Genomic DNA, 15,741 nt, shown 5'->3' with positions numbered 1-15,741 from the left:
ACTTACTTAACTTTTATCACTTTCCAATAAAACTAGGGAAGATTTGTCCTTTAGTCTAAACTTTTAATAATATGACTTCTGGCCACAGAATACAGCATGCATCTCTGACTACAACAAAAAATACATAAACGTGTAGCATGTACTTGGAGAAATTGCATTCTTCCCAATATAATCAACCCTTCCCTCCTCTGAAGCCTGGTTTATGTCTACGGGGTCTTTCTTCATTTAGCTGCTTCCAACTCCGTCCCTCCAGCCTACCCTTTTTTGCTTTGTTTCAAGGTATCTTTTAATTTCTTCCTTGACCTCATTGTTAATCCATTCATCGTTTAGTAACCTGTTATTTAGCCTCCATGTCTTTGTGTGTTTTTCAGGTTTTTTGTGTATGATTGATTTCTAGTTTCATACCACTATGGTCAGAGAAGATGGTTGATATGATTTCAATCGTCTTAATTTTATTGAGATGTTTTGTGTCCCAACATATGATCTATCCTAGGAAATGTTCCGTATGCACTTGAATGTATATTCTGCTGCTTTGGAGTGAAATGCTCTAAAGATATCAATTAAATCCATCTGATCTAGTGTGTCATTTAAGGCTGCTGTTCTCTTATTGATTTTGATGTCAATGGGGGTGTTAAAACCCCCTACTATGACTGTATTACTGTCAATCCCTCCCTTTATGTCCATCAAGATGTGCTTTACATATTCAGGTGCTCCTATGTTGGGTGCATAAATGTTTACCAGGGTTACATGCTCTTGTTGGATTGCTCCTTTTTTTTTTATTTTTATGTAGTGTACTTCTTTGTTTCTTACAGCCTTTGTTTTAATGTCTATTTTGTCAAAAATAAGTATGGCTGCCCCAGCTTTTTCTTTCATTTCCATTTGCATGAAATATAGTTTTCCATCCTTTACTTTTAGTCTCTGTGTCTCACGTTCCGAGGTGGGCCTCTTCTAGACATTGTATATATGGGTCTTGTTTTCTTATCCATTCAGCTACCTCATGTCTTTTGAATGAAGTATTTAAGCCATTTACATTTAAAGTAATTATTGATAGGTATGTATTTATTGTCACTTTATTTTTTAAACTATATTCCTCTTTCCTCTTCCTCTTCTTATTCTTCTTAAAGTAGGCCTTTTAAGATTTCTTGGATCTTTAAGAGGGTGCCTGTGGCCCTACCATGTAGCTCAGTTGGCTAGAGCATTGTCCTGATATGCCAATGTTGCAGGTTTGCTTCTGGGTCAGCGAACATACAAGAAGCAACCAATGAATGCATAACTAAGTGGAACAACAAATCGATATTTCTCTCAAATCAGTAAATAAAATTTAATTAAAAATAATTAAAAATAAATAAGTTGGTGCTTGGTCTTCAGTGGATGTTCGTCTTTCCCTAGCAGACACAAACCTCACTGCTTTTCACAGCCAGATGTTATATGAGTTCCTATTCCTGGCCTAGTGCTCTAGGCTTAGAACCCCCCCACAGTTGAGATATACTTCTGGGACCTCAGCAGCTGTCCGCTGGAGTGGGGCCAATGCTTTCGGATCTCCGCCTTTGCTACTAGTTTCAAAGTGGCTTCTGTAAATCCTTGGTTATAAGACTTCTCCTCAGTCTTCAGTTGTTTATTCGTGATGATTGTTCTATGTTTCAGTTGTAATTCGTTTGGTCCTTGGAAGAGGTGACTGTAGCTTCCACCTACTCCACCACCACTTTGGATCTCTGTTCTCATTGCCTTTACTAAAGGGATTCCTTGCATTATTTCATCCCTTGCTGTTCTGATAGCTAGAGGCCACTCCAATAACTTCATGACTCTGCTAATACAATGTCTCTGTCTGAAATACACATGCACATTTTATATTTTTTAATAGAGCAGGTAGTCTATGAGACCAAAATTCCTCTTTCAGTTACAAGATATGTTGGGAATTCTGGTCACTGAAGTTCCTCAAAAAATAGTGCTCAACACCCAGGGATTTTTCTATGACTTTCTTATCAAACAAGTAGTGAGTTCACATTATTTTATCTGAAATTCTAATCCAATCAATACAACAGTTAATTGTATGAGAGTGAATTTTTCAGTGAAAACTCCAGACATTTATCTCTTTTTATATTACTATATTTTAAATATATATAATTTCCTCCTTAACTCTCCAAAGTTTAAGAGTCAAAGAACTTCCTCTCTGTAGATCCCATAAATCATGTAACTGCTATCATCCAGGCTCAGGAATAATCTATAATAAAAGGGTAATATGCTAATTAGACCAGACAGCTGGACATCCTTCCAGACGAAGCCAGGGCTGCGAGGGCCGAGCCCCTTGCACGATTTTCATGCATCGGGCCTCTAGTTTTGTATAAAAGAGTAAGGTCTTTAAAATCAATTAACTCTCCTCTAGAACAAATGGGTTCTGGGGCTCTGGCTGAAACAGGCAGGGGAAAGGCAATAAATAGGGTCAGTGTCAGGGTGGGGGGTGGAGGTGAACAGTAAGACTACAGCCCTTTTATTTTTATTTTTTAATGTATTCTTAGGAGAGGGAGAGAGAGATAGAAACATCAATGATGAGAATCATTGATTGGCTGCCTCCTTCCTGCATGCATGCCCCACACTGGGGATCAAGCCCGCAACCTGGGCATGTGCCCCAACTAGGAATCGAACCATGATCTCCTGGTTCATAGGTCGATGCTCAACCACTGAGCCACACCGGCTGGGCTATCTATGGCCTTTTAACACAAAATACCTGGAGGGAGAAGGGGTTTGAGGCTGTGCCAGAGGGGCAAAAGTCTAGACAAGGTCATGGCTTATGCTCTTTCATTCTTGGGTGTCTGAAAGAAAAATTACCCGGTAACAGAAGAGAAGTCCCAGCTTTCTGGGAGAGACAGCTACAGTCTTGAGAGAGTGTGGGTGGAGACACATGGCAGTCAACCATTCCAAAGTTGAGTGCTTCCTGTGAAACTCAAGATAACAAATGCTTTCTTGATTTATAAACTTGCACTTATACATACAAACCCTCAAAATAGAATTCAGTGCATTTTTCAACAAGTCTTTTCAATAGTGATACACAATAAATATATTCTTCCTTTTGGAATCAATGCTATTAAATAGAAATGTACTAAAGAGCCATTTTCCAAAGCAACATTAGAATTGAGAACAGGCAATCTGAGCGGAGTAGATAATATCGCTGCTATTGGGAGCATACGTGTTAGGATCTAACAAGGATCTTACTGAGGACTGCATCATAGTAGGGACTGAAGACCATCTTGTTATAGTTGACCAGACGAACAAATTTAATAGCAACTTCCTCCAGCTCTTTGTGGACTGGACCCAATCCCCCAGGTATTGTGGGCAATGCCTTCTCATGGCCTGAGGCAAGGTAGGTTTCTAAGAAGGTCAGGATTCGGGAATCTGTGATAGAAAAGAATGCAATTAGTTGTTTCTTGTCCAGGGTGACTTTATAAACATGATTATGCTTCCATTTTTAACTTAAACATCATCTTTTTAGGAAAGTCTTTCCTGACCACCTCCCAGATCAGGTACCCAGAGCACCTTGCACTTCTGAATAGTCATCACATTTGCATTGTTTCCTCTCCCTCTAGATGGTTAGTTTCATTAAGGTAGGACTCATGCTTATTGTGTTCTTCTCTCCCCAGCATCCAGCACAGTCCCTGGCATGAAACCTGGCCCCTATAAAAGCTCAAAATACATTTGGAAAGCAAGAACAAATGTATGGATAAATACTGGGAAACCAGAGCATTAACAGGTTCTGCTCTCAGAGGAGCAAGTCATACTGCGACCAACATGAGCCATTGTTGAACATCACATAAAAAAAGTGGGATGAAAAATAAAGCAGGAATCACAAGTTCAAAAGCAGAAAGAAGATTCCAGCACTGATGGCTTGTGATCTGTCTTTTCCCACTAAGTCCCGTATCAAAGAAGCATGAAATTCCTTCTTTAATGCCTACCATGGGAGGCCATGGAGTTGGTGGCATTTGTGAAGTTGTCCTACTCTGAGGAATAATTTAGGTTGATGCTTTTTTAGCCCATTCCCTTCTACAATGCTTCTGCACTTTCCTGTGCGTCCTCATTAGCCAAAAAATTGTGAGTACAAGCCATATTTCTTACAGATTTTATTACAAAAGCAATAGGAACATTTATATTGAATGGGCTTTTCCACACTACTTGCCCACACCCTGCCCTGGGGAACCCTCTCAGGAATAAATGACTTACACCCTTCAGAACCCAAAAACGCAGAGAAACTGCTAACTGATCACCGAAGTTAGTTTGGTTTTCTAAGGTTCCCAGAGCTGGAAGCCTCACCCAGAAGTGGAGATCCTTGTGTCATTCCTTTGTGAGGGCAGGTTTCTATCTCCATGTCTATAACTGTTACTAAACAACCAGGATGGCAGGACAAGGACAGCTCTATTTACAGGCACTTTCCTGCTTCTCAATAATATTAATCTTGATGGTCAGAGGGCACGGCAATATCTTCAAGAGGCTGCTCCGGATGATGCACAGGTGAAATTGTGACCATTGCAGGACTGGGACAAAATATTTTTTTCAAAACCACTGATCCACGTACCCCTTTTTTCATAAATATGAAAAAAGTAAAAAAATATTCTTTTACTAAGAATAAAAAAAAAATCATAGTATTAGAAGCAGACCCACCACTGGTCCACCCTTCTATCCAACCTGATATCTAATAACCATGGCTTTTGGACCAAGGGCTGTAATTTCAAACTCAAAGCCTTCAAAACAATGATGGCTGTCTGGTCATTTGCCCAAACCTTTGGGTCACCCTAATGGCAAGTGGTGATCCCTGCTTCCTGCCTTCCCCCCAAACGTACCCATGATCCTGCGGATGGGGTTGTCAGGACTGGCCACCGCCTGGATCTGGCCCTTGAGCACGATCTCCTTGTCCGTGGTAAAGGGGGTGAACCCACACAGGGAAAGGCAGCTGCTCACCTCCAAGCAGACTTTCTCACCAATGGTTGTCAGGGCATCCTTCAGATGGAAGGAGCTTGAGTAGAAAAGAGAAAGGAGAAGCCAGGGAAGAAAGAACCTATAAACAAGGTGCACCTCTGCCCACGCCCTGATAAAAATCATACAACCAAGTTGTGGACTGATGTGTCCAAAGGAAACATCTGTGACTCTCTTCGCTGCCCATAACCTCTCCCCTCTGCACTCTCTCCCTTCCTCTCTCTTTCCTCCCAACCCCAGAAAGGACAGTGGGAAGGGGAGAACTCAGATAACGTCAGGACCAACAACTCAAAACCCAACTTCTTGCTAGCATGTGTGGTAAAATAAGCCTGGAACTGACTTAAAAATATCTTGCATTCAATACACCTTTTCCCTTTTAATTTTCGAAAGACGTGAGTATAACTACTTTAAAAGAATGAGTAAAACTGAAATCTAAAGGTTAAGAAAATTAATATATGGATTTCTTGGGGCCCCAGGTCTGCTGGAAACCCTCCCAGCAGCTGGGTATTCTGGGAGGTATTCTGCTGGTCTGCTGGCAGGTATTCTGTGAGAAGGCAATTACTTGCCTTTGTTCGGGGTCTAGATTCTTTAAACGGCAGAATTAGTGGGAGCAAATGTGCAAGCCCTGCACTCACTGCTGGCACCAGCTCTGACTGCCAGGGTGAATATGGCCATGCAGGGCTGGACTCCTAAGGACTCGCTGAACAGGGCCCTCTCATCAGTAACTTTGACAGAGCAGTGTTACTGGAGGGGAACCTTGGTGACAGCTCAGGGTTACACCTGCACAAGAGCCCCAGGCTAGGCCTCAGCTCAGCAAACACCCTCCTGCCCTACTGAACCCCTAGTCACAACATGTGGATGTGCCCCTCACTGCACCAGACACATGCATGCTTTATGCAAACTCAGCAGTAAAAGTCCTCCTTTTGTAAGGATGAAAATGTTTTGGGGACATTCCCCTTGAGCAATCTTCTCAATTAGACCTTGTCAGACCTTGCTTACTTAGAACCATTCTAAATTTTCCATATGCTATAAACCACATAAATGGCCTAATCTGACTTCACTGTAAGAGCAGTTACAGCAGCTGCCCTTAAAAGTTGGATCAGCCCTGGCTGGTTTGGCTCAGTGGATAGAGCGTCGGCATGCAGACTAAAGGGCCTGGGTTCGATTCTAGTCAAGGGCACATGCCCAGGTTGCAGGCTCAATCCAGAGTAGGGGTGTGCAGGAGGCAGTCAATCAATGATTCTCTCTCATCATTGATATTTCTCTCTCTCTCTATCTCTCTCCCTCTCTGAAATCAATAAAAATATTTAAGAAAAAAAAAGTGTGCATTAGTGCTGGTTGATAAAATAATCCAATATACCCAGCACAAAATGTCTATGAGAAATGTGCAAAGGGCAGAAAACTTTAAAAATATATTTTTATTGATTTTGAGAGAGATAGAAAGGGAGAGGGATAGAAATGTAAATGAGAAACATTAATCAGCTGCCTCCTGTATGCCCCGTACTAACCCAGGCATGTACCCTGACTGGGAATCAAACTGGTGACCTCTTCGTTCATGAGTCGATGCTCAACCACTGAGCCACACCAGCCAGGCAGGCAACAGGATTTTTATTAAAATATATTTTTACTGATTTCAGAGAGGAAGGGATAGGGAGAGAGAGATAGAAACATCAATGATGAGAGAGAATCATGGATCAGCTACCTTCTGCATGACCCCTACTGGGGATCGAGCCTGCAACCCAGGCATGTGCCCTGGACTGGAATCAAACCCGGGACCCTTCAGTCTGCAGGCCGACGCTCTATCCACAGAGCCAAACCAGCTAGGGCAGCAAACAGTATTTTTTAATGGAATAGAATAGAAATACCTGGGTGTATTAAACATAGGGTAGATTGCAATTTTTGAAATTTTTATTTACATATGTGATGTGTCTACGTGTGTACTAGGTCACAATAGAAAATAAATTTCTTACTATGGGTCCTGGTCAGAAATATGTGAAAGCCACTATCCTAGAGCCTTTCTAACATGGAGCTGATTCTAACTTTGACCATATGACTGAATAAATTCTGCTGGAGTAAAGAAAGCTGGAGAGCAAGGTCTCTCGATTCCTAGAAGATGGCCCTAGATCTTGCCTTACACTTGGAGACCCCAGTTCCCGCCTGCTCTCTGCCCACCCGCTGCCTCCACCCATCCATTAAAGGCCCTCTACACACAGGGGACAATGCCCTGGGAGGACCCAGGGTGTCTTTAGCCACTTACGGCAGATGCATATCTGTGAGCAGGATCTTCACGATCATCTTGAGTTTCTCAGCGAAGGTGGCCTGGCTGGAAACGCCTGAGGCAGCCATGCTGAACGTGACCAGCAGCACCGCCCCCAGGACGGTCAGGTGTTCCAGCTGGAGCTGGAGCTCTTGGAAGCGAGCCTGGTCCATCAGCACTGTCTGTGATGAAAACAGAAATCACCCTTGAGCTGTAGACTCAGGCTGCCAGCAGAGGGCGGTGGGGCCACAGCCCCCACACAGCCCTCTAAAGTTTCCCTCAGATTTCCTAGTCATTTCACAGCCATAAAGAAATCATGTGTGAATTATCCTTCCATTCACACGTGGGCTAAGACTAGGAGCCCCTTCTTCCTCAGAGAGGCTGCAGTAGAGCACACCCATTAAGAACACGAGACAGCCCTAACCGGTTTGGCTCAGTGGATAGAGCATCGGCCTGCGGACTCAAGGGTCCCAGGTTTGATTCCAGTCAAGGGCATGTACCTCGGTTGCAGGCACATGCCCAGTGAGGGGTGTGCAAGGAGGCAGCTGATCGATGTTTCTCTCTCATCGATGTTTCTAACTCTCTATCCCTCTCCTTTCCTCTCTGTAAAAAATCAATAAAATATGTTTAAAAAAAAAAAAAGAACACGTGACAGATTGGGTGTGAGCCAGACTCTGTCATTTAATAGCAGCATAAACTTTTTTTCAACTCAGCCCTAAGCAGAACGAGGATTCCTCCCTCACAAGGCTGTTTTAAAGATGAAAAAAGACTATGTATCTAAAGTGGCTGCCAGAGGCAACACTCAATAAATAGAAATTATGCCTGTCCAGTATGGCTCAGCGGTTGAGCATTAACCTATGAGCCAGGAGGTCACTATTCGATTCCTGGTAGAGGGGGTGGTGGAGGGGGTGCTCATGCCTGGATTGCAGGCTCCATCCCCAGTGTGGAGTGTGCAGGAGGCAGCTGATCAGTGAGTCTCCCTCACTATTAATGTTTTTATCTCTCTCCCTCTCCCTTCCTCTCTGAAATCAATACAAATATATATTTTTAAATAAAATAAATAGCCCTAGCTGGTTTGGCTCAGTGGATAGAGCATCGGCCTGTGGACTGAAGGGTCCCGGGTTTGATTTTAGTCAAGGGCACATGCCCAGGTTGCGGGCTCAATCCCCAGTGGAGGGCATGTAGGAAGCAGCCGATCAATGATTCTTTCTCATCATTGAAGTTTCTCTCTCTCTCTCCCTCTCCCTTCCTCTCTGAAATCAATAAAAATATATATACTTTTAAAAATTTTTTTAAAAATAAATAGAAGTTACATCATTAGATAGGAAAGGGTAATGAGGTACAGAGCACGGGTAACCAACTCATCCCAGTTTGTCCAGGACTGTCTCGGTTTTAAAACAGAAATCCCCAAGTCCTGTGAACCACCACCATGGTAAGAGTGAAATGCTCCACCTCTCCGACTCCACTGTGCAAGGCTGCCTAGTTTCAGGGCCTTCAGGCTAATAGCTCCTGCTGTGTCTGGCATACAGACATGCTAATCACTAGAGGAATTCTGCTGTGGCTGGAGTTTTACAAAATCAGCCCCTCCCACATTCCATTGGGTTGGTGTAAAAGAAGCCTGAACTCTGCACTTTCAGAAGGTGGATTTGAGGATGAGGTCTCCCATCTTCTTGGTGCCTTCTTGATCAATAAACCTCCCCTTACTCTAGGCTCCGATGTTTTGAGTTTTAGTCTTTCCAAGCATTGAGCACACAGACTTTGGACCAATAATACCACCCTCCCCACAACACATACACATACACACCAGTCCTGGGCAAACCAGCGATTCACCTTATCTGGTACCAGAGTGAAGGAGGAGAGAAAGTTCTTGAGGGCAGAGCCTACACTTATTCACCCTCAGTACCTAGCAGAAAGGAGATGCTCAAGAATTGGTAAGTGGTTAAAGAAAGAGAAAAATAAACAGTAAACGGAAAAAGTGGGAATGACAGGTAATATCCCAAAGCCTCCTGGAAAGCAGTCAGTGGTGAATTTCCATGGCTGTGTCCTGTGTTAAAGACACCCTGGGTCCTCTCAAGGCAATGTCCCCTGCGTGGAGTGAGGGAAAGAGCAGAAGAAAGACTGAGGAGATATGACTTCTGATCTGAGTTTTTACAGGTTAATCAAATGAACTTTCAGGACCAGTCTTGCTATAAGAAGCTGACACACCAACTCAAGGCAATAACAATTTGGGGTCTTAGCCCAGAATCCGTCTCAAGGAGTAAAAATTATCCTTGAAGATTGAGATTCAGTTGTTAAACACAAATGCCTTAACCAACTCCGTCTCTTTTTTTACTTCATTTTGCTACACAGCAGCGTCCTTACTGTGATGGCTCCCAATAGAATGCAGTATAGTGAGTTTAGGACGCCAAAGATTCCCAAAAATCAATCCCAAAAGTAATCATCTATCCCCGATGAAAACACCATCCTCTTCACAGCTATTTTTTTAAGGCTGAGAACTGCCCTCCAGCAGAGAACCCGCTCCCGACTCCCTACCCCTAATCCAGCACCCTCTTGAGGCACAAAACACGGAACTCAGAGGCAAGAGATGAAACCTTAGGCTTTCAATGTCATGAAAACAATCATAAGGAACTTAGAGATAAAGATATTTAGAGAAGTAGCAGTGCCTGCGGCTAGAGATCAGAAGCCAGGGTACCCTCAAAAAAGAGGGGGAGTCTACACACCAAACCAGCTATTTGCAGACAAAATGGGGAAATTCCTTGTTAGTCATCTCCTCAAAGGACTGCTGCAGTTAGAACTTACTGTGAAAAACACAGTAAGAAAAAATATTGCTCGGCATGGAAAGGGAAGAAGTTTCTTTAGATAAAACTAACAGGCACCATCAATGCTACTGTCTGATCAAGATGAGTAACAGGATAGCAGTTGAGCAGCACAAGCTGGAAGCCCCATACATTGATGATGGGACCATAAAATGAGCAGCTACTTTGGAAACCAGTTTGGCAGTCCCTCAAAATGTTAGAGTCACCACATGACCCAGCAACTAATCGTTTGAGATACCCAAGAGAACGGAAAACATACATTCACACAAAAACTTGTACCCAAATGTTCACAGCTGCTTATCCACAATAGCCAAAAAGTAGAAACAATCCAAATGTTCATCAACTGGTAAAGGAATAAACAAAATGTGGTATTGCCATGAAGCCTTAAAAAGAAATGCTGACACATGCTACAACATGGATGAACTCTGAAGACGTTATGCTGAATGAAACAAGCTAGACACAAAAGGACAAACATTGTATGATTGAACTCATATGAGGTACCCAGAGTAGTCAAAATCAGAGACACAAAATAGAATGGTGGCTGCCAGGGGCAGAGGGAGGAAAGAATGAGTTACTGTTTAAAGGGCACATAGCCCTGGGTGGGGAGTTCAGTTGGGAAGAGTATGGTCCCAAAACACCAAGGTTGCGGGTTTGATCCCTAGTCAAGGCACATACAAGAGGCAACCAATGAATGCATAAATAAGTGGAACAACAAATCGATGTTCCTCTCTCTCTTTAAAATCAATGAAAAAAATTAAAAATTTAATTTAAAAATAAAATAAATAAAGGGTACAGTTTTAATCTGTGAAGATGGAAAAGTTCTGGAGATGGGTGGTGGTGATGGCTGCACAACAATGTGAATACTTAAGGCCTTCAGAGGCCCTGGTGCATTACTGAACTATATACTTAACACTGTAAATTCTGTAATGTGTATTCTACAAAGAAAAATACAACTAAAAAAAAAAAAGAATGACATACTGACACATGCCACAACATGGGTGAACATATCTTTAGTGAAAGAAGCCAGACACAAAGGCTGATACTGTATGATTCCACTTATAAGAAACGTCCAGCACAGGCAAATCCACAGAGACAGAAAGTAGATTCGTGGTCAGGGGTGGCGGTGGAGGGTGGGGGAGGTAGTGACTGCTAATGGGTACAGGGTTTCTTTTTGAGGTAATGAACATGTTCTGAAATGAAATAACGGTAATGGTCACATTACTCTGTGAGTATCCAAACAAAACCACTGAATTGTACAATGTAAAAGGGGAAATGTTGTGGTATATGAATTATAGCATCACAAAACTATTATTGTTTAAAAGTTCGGCAGCACAAAAAGAAACAAGCAGTTACCCTGCTCTGGAACACTTACCTCGGGGAAAGGTTGCTGGAGGTGGTCCCACTTCAGAAGCTTCAGGTACGCGTAATTCTGGACAGCAACGGGACTAGGCATGGGACTGTCCCCCGAGCCAGCGGCCCCTCCTCCGGCTGGCAGGGCATTTTTATACGTCTGATTCATAAGGTCATCTGCGGCTTCTCCCAACCACTGGGTGACAAAGTCCAGGGAATCTGTGAAAAACAAGGCTGTGGGCATTACTGTAACCATCAGGAGGGATGCTTCTCGGAATTACCTTTGGGAAGACCATCCTGGAGGTGTGGTAGAGTAGAGAGAATGGACTTTGGAATCAAATAGAACTTGGTCCAAAATCACAGTATCACTAATTACTGGCTGAGTGATCTTAGGCCAAGTCATAATCTGTCTGAACATCAGATTCCTAAAATAAGGAAGTGTGCATCACGTGACAGTCTGTTGTGCGGATGAAACAAGATTGTGCCTATAAAGCACCTAGCCTGGCCTTGCCACCTACAGAGGGTCAATGACCTGCTCTCTTCTCTCACACCCTGGCTTTTCCTTGTCTAGATCTTAGTCTCGGATCAAGCTGGTTTACCATCAGCCTTGCGGGAGGTGAGCTTTGTCACACATTTGATGTGTATTATGCAGCATTTGGAGCACTGCTGGGGGACCTCAGTTGTCTTTCATCCACTATCACCCTCTTCCTACTTTTCTCAGTAGAATAAGGCACCAGGGACTCTGAAGGACACAAGAGAAAGAAAATGAGGCTCCTGCCACATTATCTGAGCAAGAAATCCCTCTGGCAGGTCCTGGAACGGGCTCAGCTCTGCCAGTGGAGTCCACCTGCAAACCCGTGGGCAGCCAAGGCCACGGCTGGAGTTCACTCTTGGTTGATGCAAGAGGACACACCTCTGCTTCTGTCAACACAGGGATCACACGGAGCTCTTGGTTCTGAGCTTTGCTCTTGCTTTAGCCTTCTTCTGCCAACAGCATTCTCAAGGCCCAGCAGCTTTGGGAAACCTTAGCTTTTATGCTGTGAGTATTAAGTTCTGACTCTGGCCAGCAGTGTGCCCTTCGCGGGGTCCCGGCTGCCGAACCTGGCTCTCATACTAAGTCTCTTCCGCCAGTCAGACCGCAACCCTGCATGTCTCCTGAGAGGCAGGACAACACTGGTTGAGGAAGTGAGCTGTGTGGTCAATCAATTCTAGCCAAAAATCTCTCAAATCTATGTCCACATCTATAAAATGAGGTTAAAATATAGGGCCCACCTCAGAGGCTTAGTGTGTGAGGGTTATACTTGATAATGCACGTACACCCTGGGCACAAGCCTGGGACGGAACAAACATCAGCCAGTCTTCCTCTGGTCTGATACTTCTACTCTGCTCTGTCCTTCTCCTCCTGGCCCAGCACCATCCCAACTTCTCTGTCTGGGGCGGGATGAACAACTGCTCAGGGCTGAATGAACCATTGTGGTCCGGCAACACAGTCTATGCCGAGACAGGCACTTTCACTTTGTGACCAGCAAAGTTACAGGCTAAACGGGACTAGTCTTAAAATAGATGTGAAGACTGGAATTTACCCAGACAATAGCTGCGAATACAGAGACCCACAAGTCACCCTCGAAATGCAACGTAATTTTGGATTCTATAGTCATCTGTTTTCCTGCAGTCGTCTGAGAGGTTCATAAAAGTAAGACTTTTCTGGGTCTGAAGACAGATTTATGAATATGAAACAGAAGAAAAGTGAAATTTCTTGATGTACCTCACAGGGAGGAGAAAAGTGAATCCAACAGTCACAAGAAGTTTGTCATGTTTGTTTCATTTTTTAATTTAATTTTATTTTTTATTTCAAAGAGGAAAGGAGAGGGAGAGAGAGATACCAACATCAATGATGAGAGAGAATAACTGACAGGCTGCCTCCTGCAAGCACCACACTGGGGACCCAGTCCAAAACCCCAGGCGTATGCCCTGACCGGGAATCGAACTATGACCTCCTGGTTCATAGGTTGATGCTAAACCACTGCGCCATGCTGGCTGGGCTGTCATGTTTTAAAATCGAGGCCAAGCACAAAATTTATCTCAAATTGGTGTCATCATTAAAAACCTATTTAAGATCATCATTCTTTCAATTTTCTATTCTTTTCTTTAATCCTTACTCAAGAATGTGTTTTTTTATTGATTTGAGAGAGAGAAACTTCAGTTGCCTCCCATATGTGCCTGGACCGGGGATTAAACCCACAACCTGGGTATGTGCCCTCACCAGGAATCAAACATGTCACCTTTCGGTGCACAGGACGACGCTCCATCCAACTGAGCCACACTGGCCAAGGCTCATATTTGTATTTTTATATCCTACTTATATTTCTCTTGTTTGTCAATTAAACTTTCTTTTCAAGTACTAATGTCTGTGCTTTTCTGTCTTCAAATAAGACTATTCTCACACTAAAGTTTTGTTTTGAAAATAATATTGTTATGCAACAAGCTACAGCAACTAAAATTAAAAAAAACAGACGACAAAAGAACATCCCAAAACATTTAAACATACTTGGCTGCTTCTCCAAAAGCTCTTGAAACTTCTTCCTTTCATATTCAACTGACTGCTGCATGAGATGTGGCCTGATGCTACTGACAGCAAAGTTCGCCATGTCCACTTTCATTAGGTCCAACACAGAAAAAATTGCCCTAAAAGAGGAGAGCAAAGGATTTAGAACTGGACACTTGTAAAGTAAACATAGTTTTAACAAAAAGAGGTGATCTGAGACAGTCTTTTCAACTCAGAAAGGTTGGCAAGAAAAGTTAGAAAAATCATGAGAAAGTGAATTAAGAAAAATACATTTAGAAAACACAAAATACATTTAGAAAACACAAAAGCTTAAGTAATAGTTTGAAAAGACTGCAAATTTTTAAGCTGCTTTCTGTCCCCACCCCTTTACCCCTTGCCCCCAAGCAAACATAGCTCTCCCCACTGCCTGTCTAGACCAGAATGCATTCCTTGGCTTTGGGGCAGCCCTCACAGCAGCCACAGAGGAAGGAAGGAGCCAAGATTCGAGGTTAAGGGCAGAGAGCTCATCACCCAGGAGCTACTCTCACATAGGTTAATTCACTTTCCTAGGAGAGAAAGGAAATGAACTCTCCTCTCTCCTCTCCTCCTACCTCAGTGTCTCTTACTTCAGGGCATGCTTTACATTCTAGTTCTGGTGGCAGAACTGCTGTTTCATTCTCCGAATGTACCCAATGAGCAGACTTGACACAGTCATCCCATCTTAAGAACCTATCTTTAGGAAATAACCTAAAATACAGGTAAAAGTTTTGTGCACAAAGATGTTCATTGCTGGGTTAAATAGTAAATAATTATACATAATCTAATTGTCGATTTTCACGCACACACAAAAACCTTAATTATATGCAAATGAATATTTTGCAGCTATTGAAAATGCTTATAGGGAGTTTTTTAAAAATCATATAAGTTGGTTATAAAAGAGCAATGCAAGAGATCCTTGTGGTGTTAAAACTGTTCAGTAAATTAAATGTGGTGGCAAATACACAAATTCACACAGATAATAAAATCATATAAAAATACACAAACACACAAATATATATACAAGTAAATCAGGAAACCTAAGTGAGAGTAGTAGATTGTATCAATGTCAATATTCTGGTTGCAATACACTACATTTTACAAAATGTTACCATTGAGGGAAAACTGGATAAAGTGTACTATATTATTTCTCACAACTCCATGTGAATAGACAATATCTCAATGACACTTTAAATTTCCAGAGACATGGAAGCATGGAACAGATGCAGAATCTCAGAGGGAAGGTGGGGGAGAGTAGGTGGGTGGGGGGTAATCAACCAAAGACCTTATATTCATATATGCATAACCCATGGACACAGACAATAGGGTGCTGAAGGCCTGGGGCGGGGAGCAGGGGCGGGCTGGAGGGGGTCAGTGGGGGGAAAAAGGGGACACATGTAATACTTTCAACAATAAAGAATTATTTTTTAAAAATAAGTGAAATGATTAGGGTATAATGTTAACAGAAAAAGTCAGGCCTGCAATGCCCACTAAGTCTCCTCAGGTTCAACTGAATATTCAGACTCACAAAACTGTCATAAGCCACAGCCTTGGCACCATCTATTCACACAGCTTGCCAACAGGGCAGCTCCAAACATTCCTCTTCAACAAGAGTTACAGTACCAGCCACAAGCACACAACTCAGACATGTGGGAGCCACCTGGCTTAAAAGCCTCAGGTGAGAAAATATTTTTTTAATTTATTTTATTGTTTAAAGTATTACAAATAGTAGTACATATGTCTCCTTTTTTTCCCCATTGACCTTCCCCTGGCCT

The 15,741-nt window shown here is 42.8% G+C and overlaps 1 protein-coding gene across 3 annotated transcripts in view; it reads right to left on the bottom strand.

Moving 5' to 3' along the window:
• The window catches only part of TCP11L1 (t-complex 11, testis-specific-like 1), a 38,230-nt gene that overhangs the window by 7,415 nt on the left and 15,074 nt on the right, over nt 1–15,741 (bottom strand). For 2 of the 3 annotated variants that reach the window (XM_014538158.1, XM_014538159.1), the window contains 5 exons: nt 13,934–14,070; nt 11,408–11,604; nt 7,220–7,401; nt 4,830–5,002; nt 3,211–3,390 (listed from right to left, as the gene is read on the bottom strand). In XM_014538158.1, the coding sequence (XP_014393644.1) occupies nt 3,211–3,390; nt 4,830–5,002; nt 7,220–7,401; nt 11,408–11,604; nt 13,934–14,070 (869 nt within the window). Of the gene's footprint in view, nt 1–3,016; nt 3,391–4,829; nt 5,003–7,219; nt 7,402–11,407; nt 11,605–13,933; nt 14,071–15,741 lie in introns of those variants that run through there. The other variant, XM_005864400.2, reaches the window with a different exon arrangement.

This window comes from Myotis brandtii, unplaced genomic scaffold (assembly GCF_000412655.1).
Source record: "Myotis brandtii unplaced genomic scaffold, ASM41265v1 scaffold187, whole genome shotgun sequence".
Classification (NCBI taxonomy): domain Eukaryota; kingdom Metazoa; phylum Chordata; class Mammalia; order Chiroptera; family Vespertilionidae; genus Myotis; species Myotis brandtii.
This window is presented reverse-complemented; position numbering and strand designations above follow the sequence as displayed.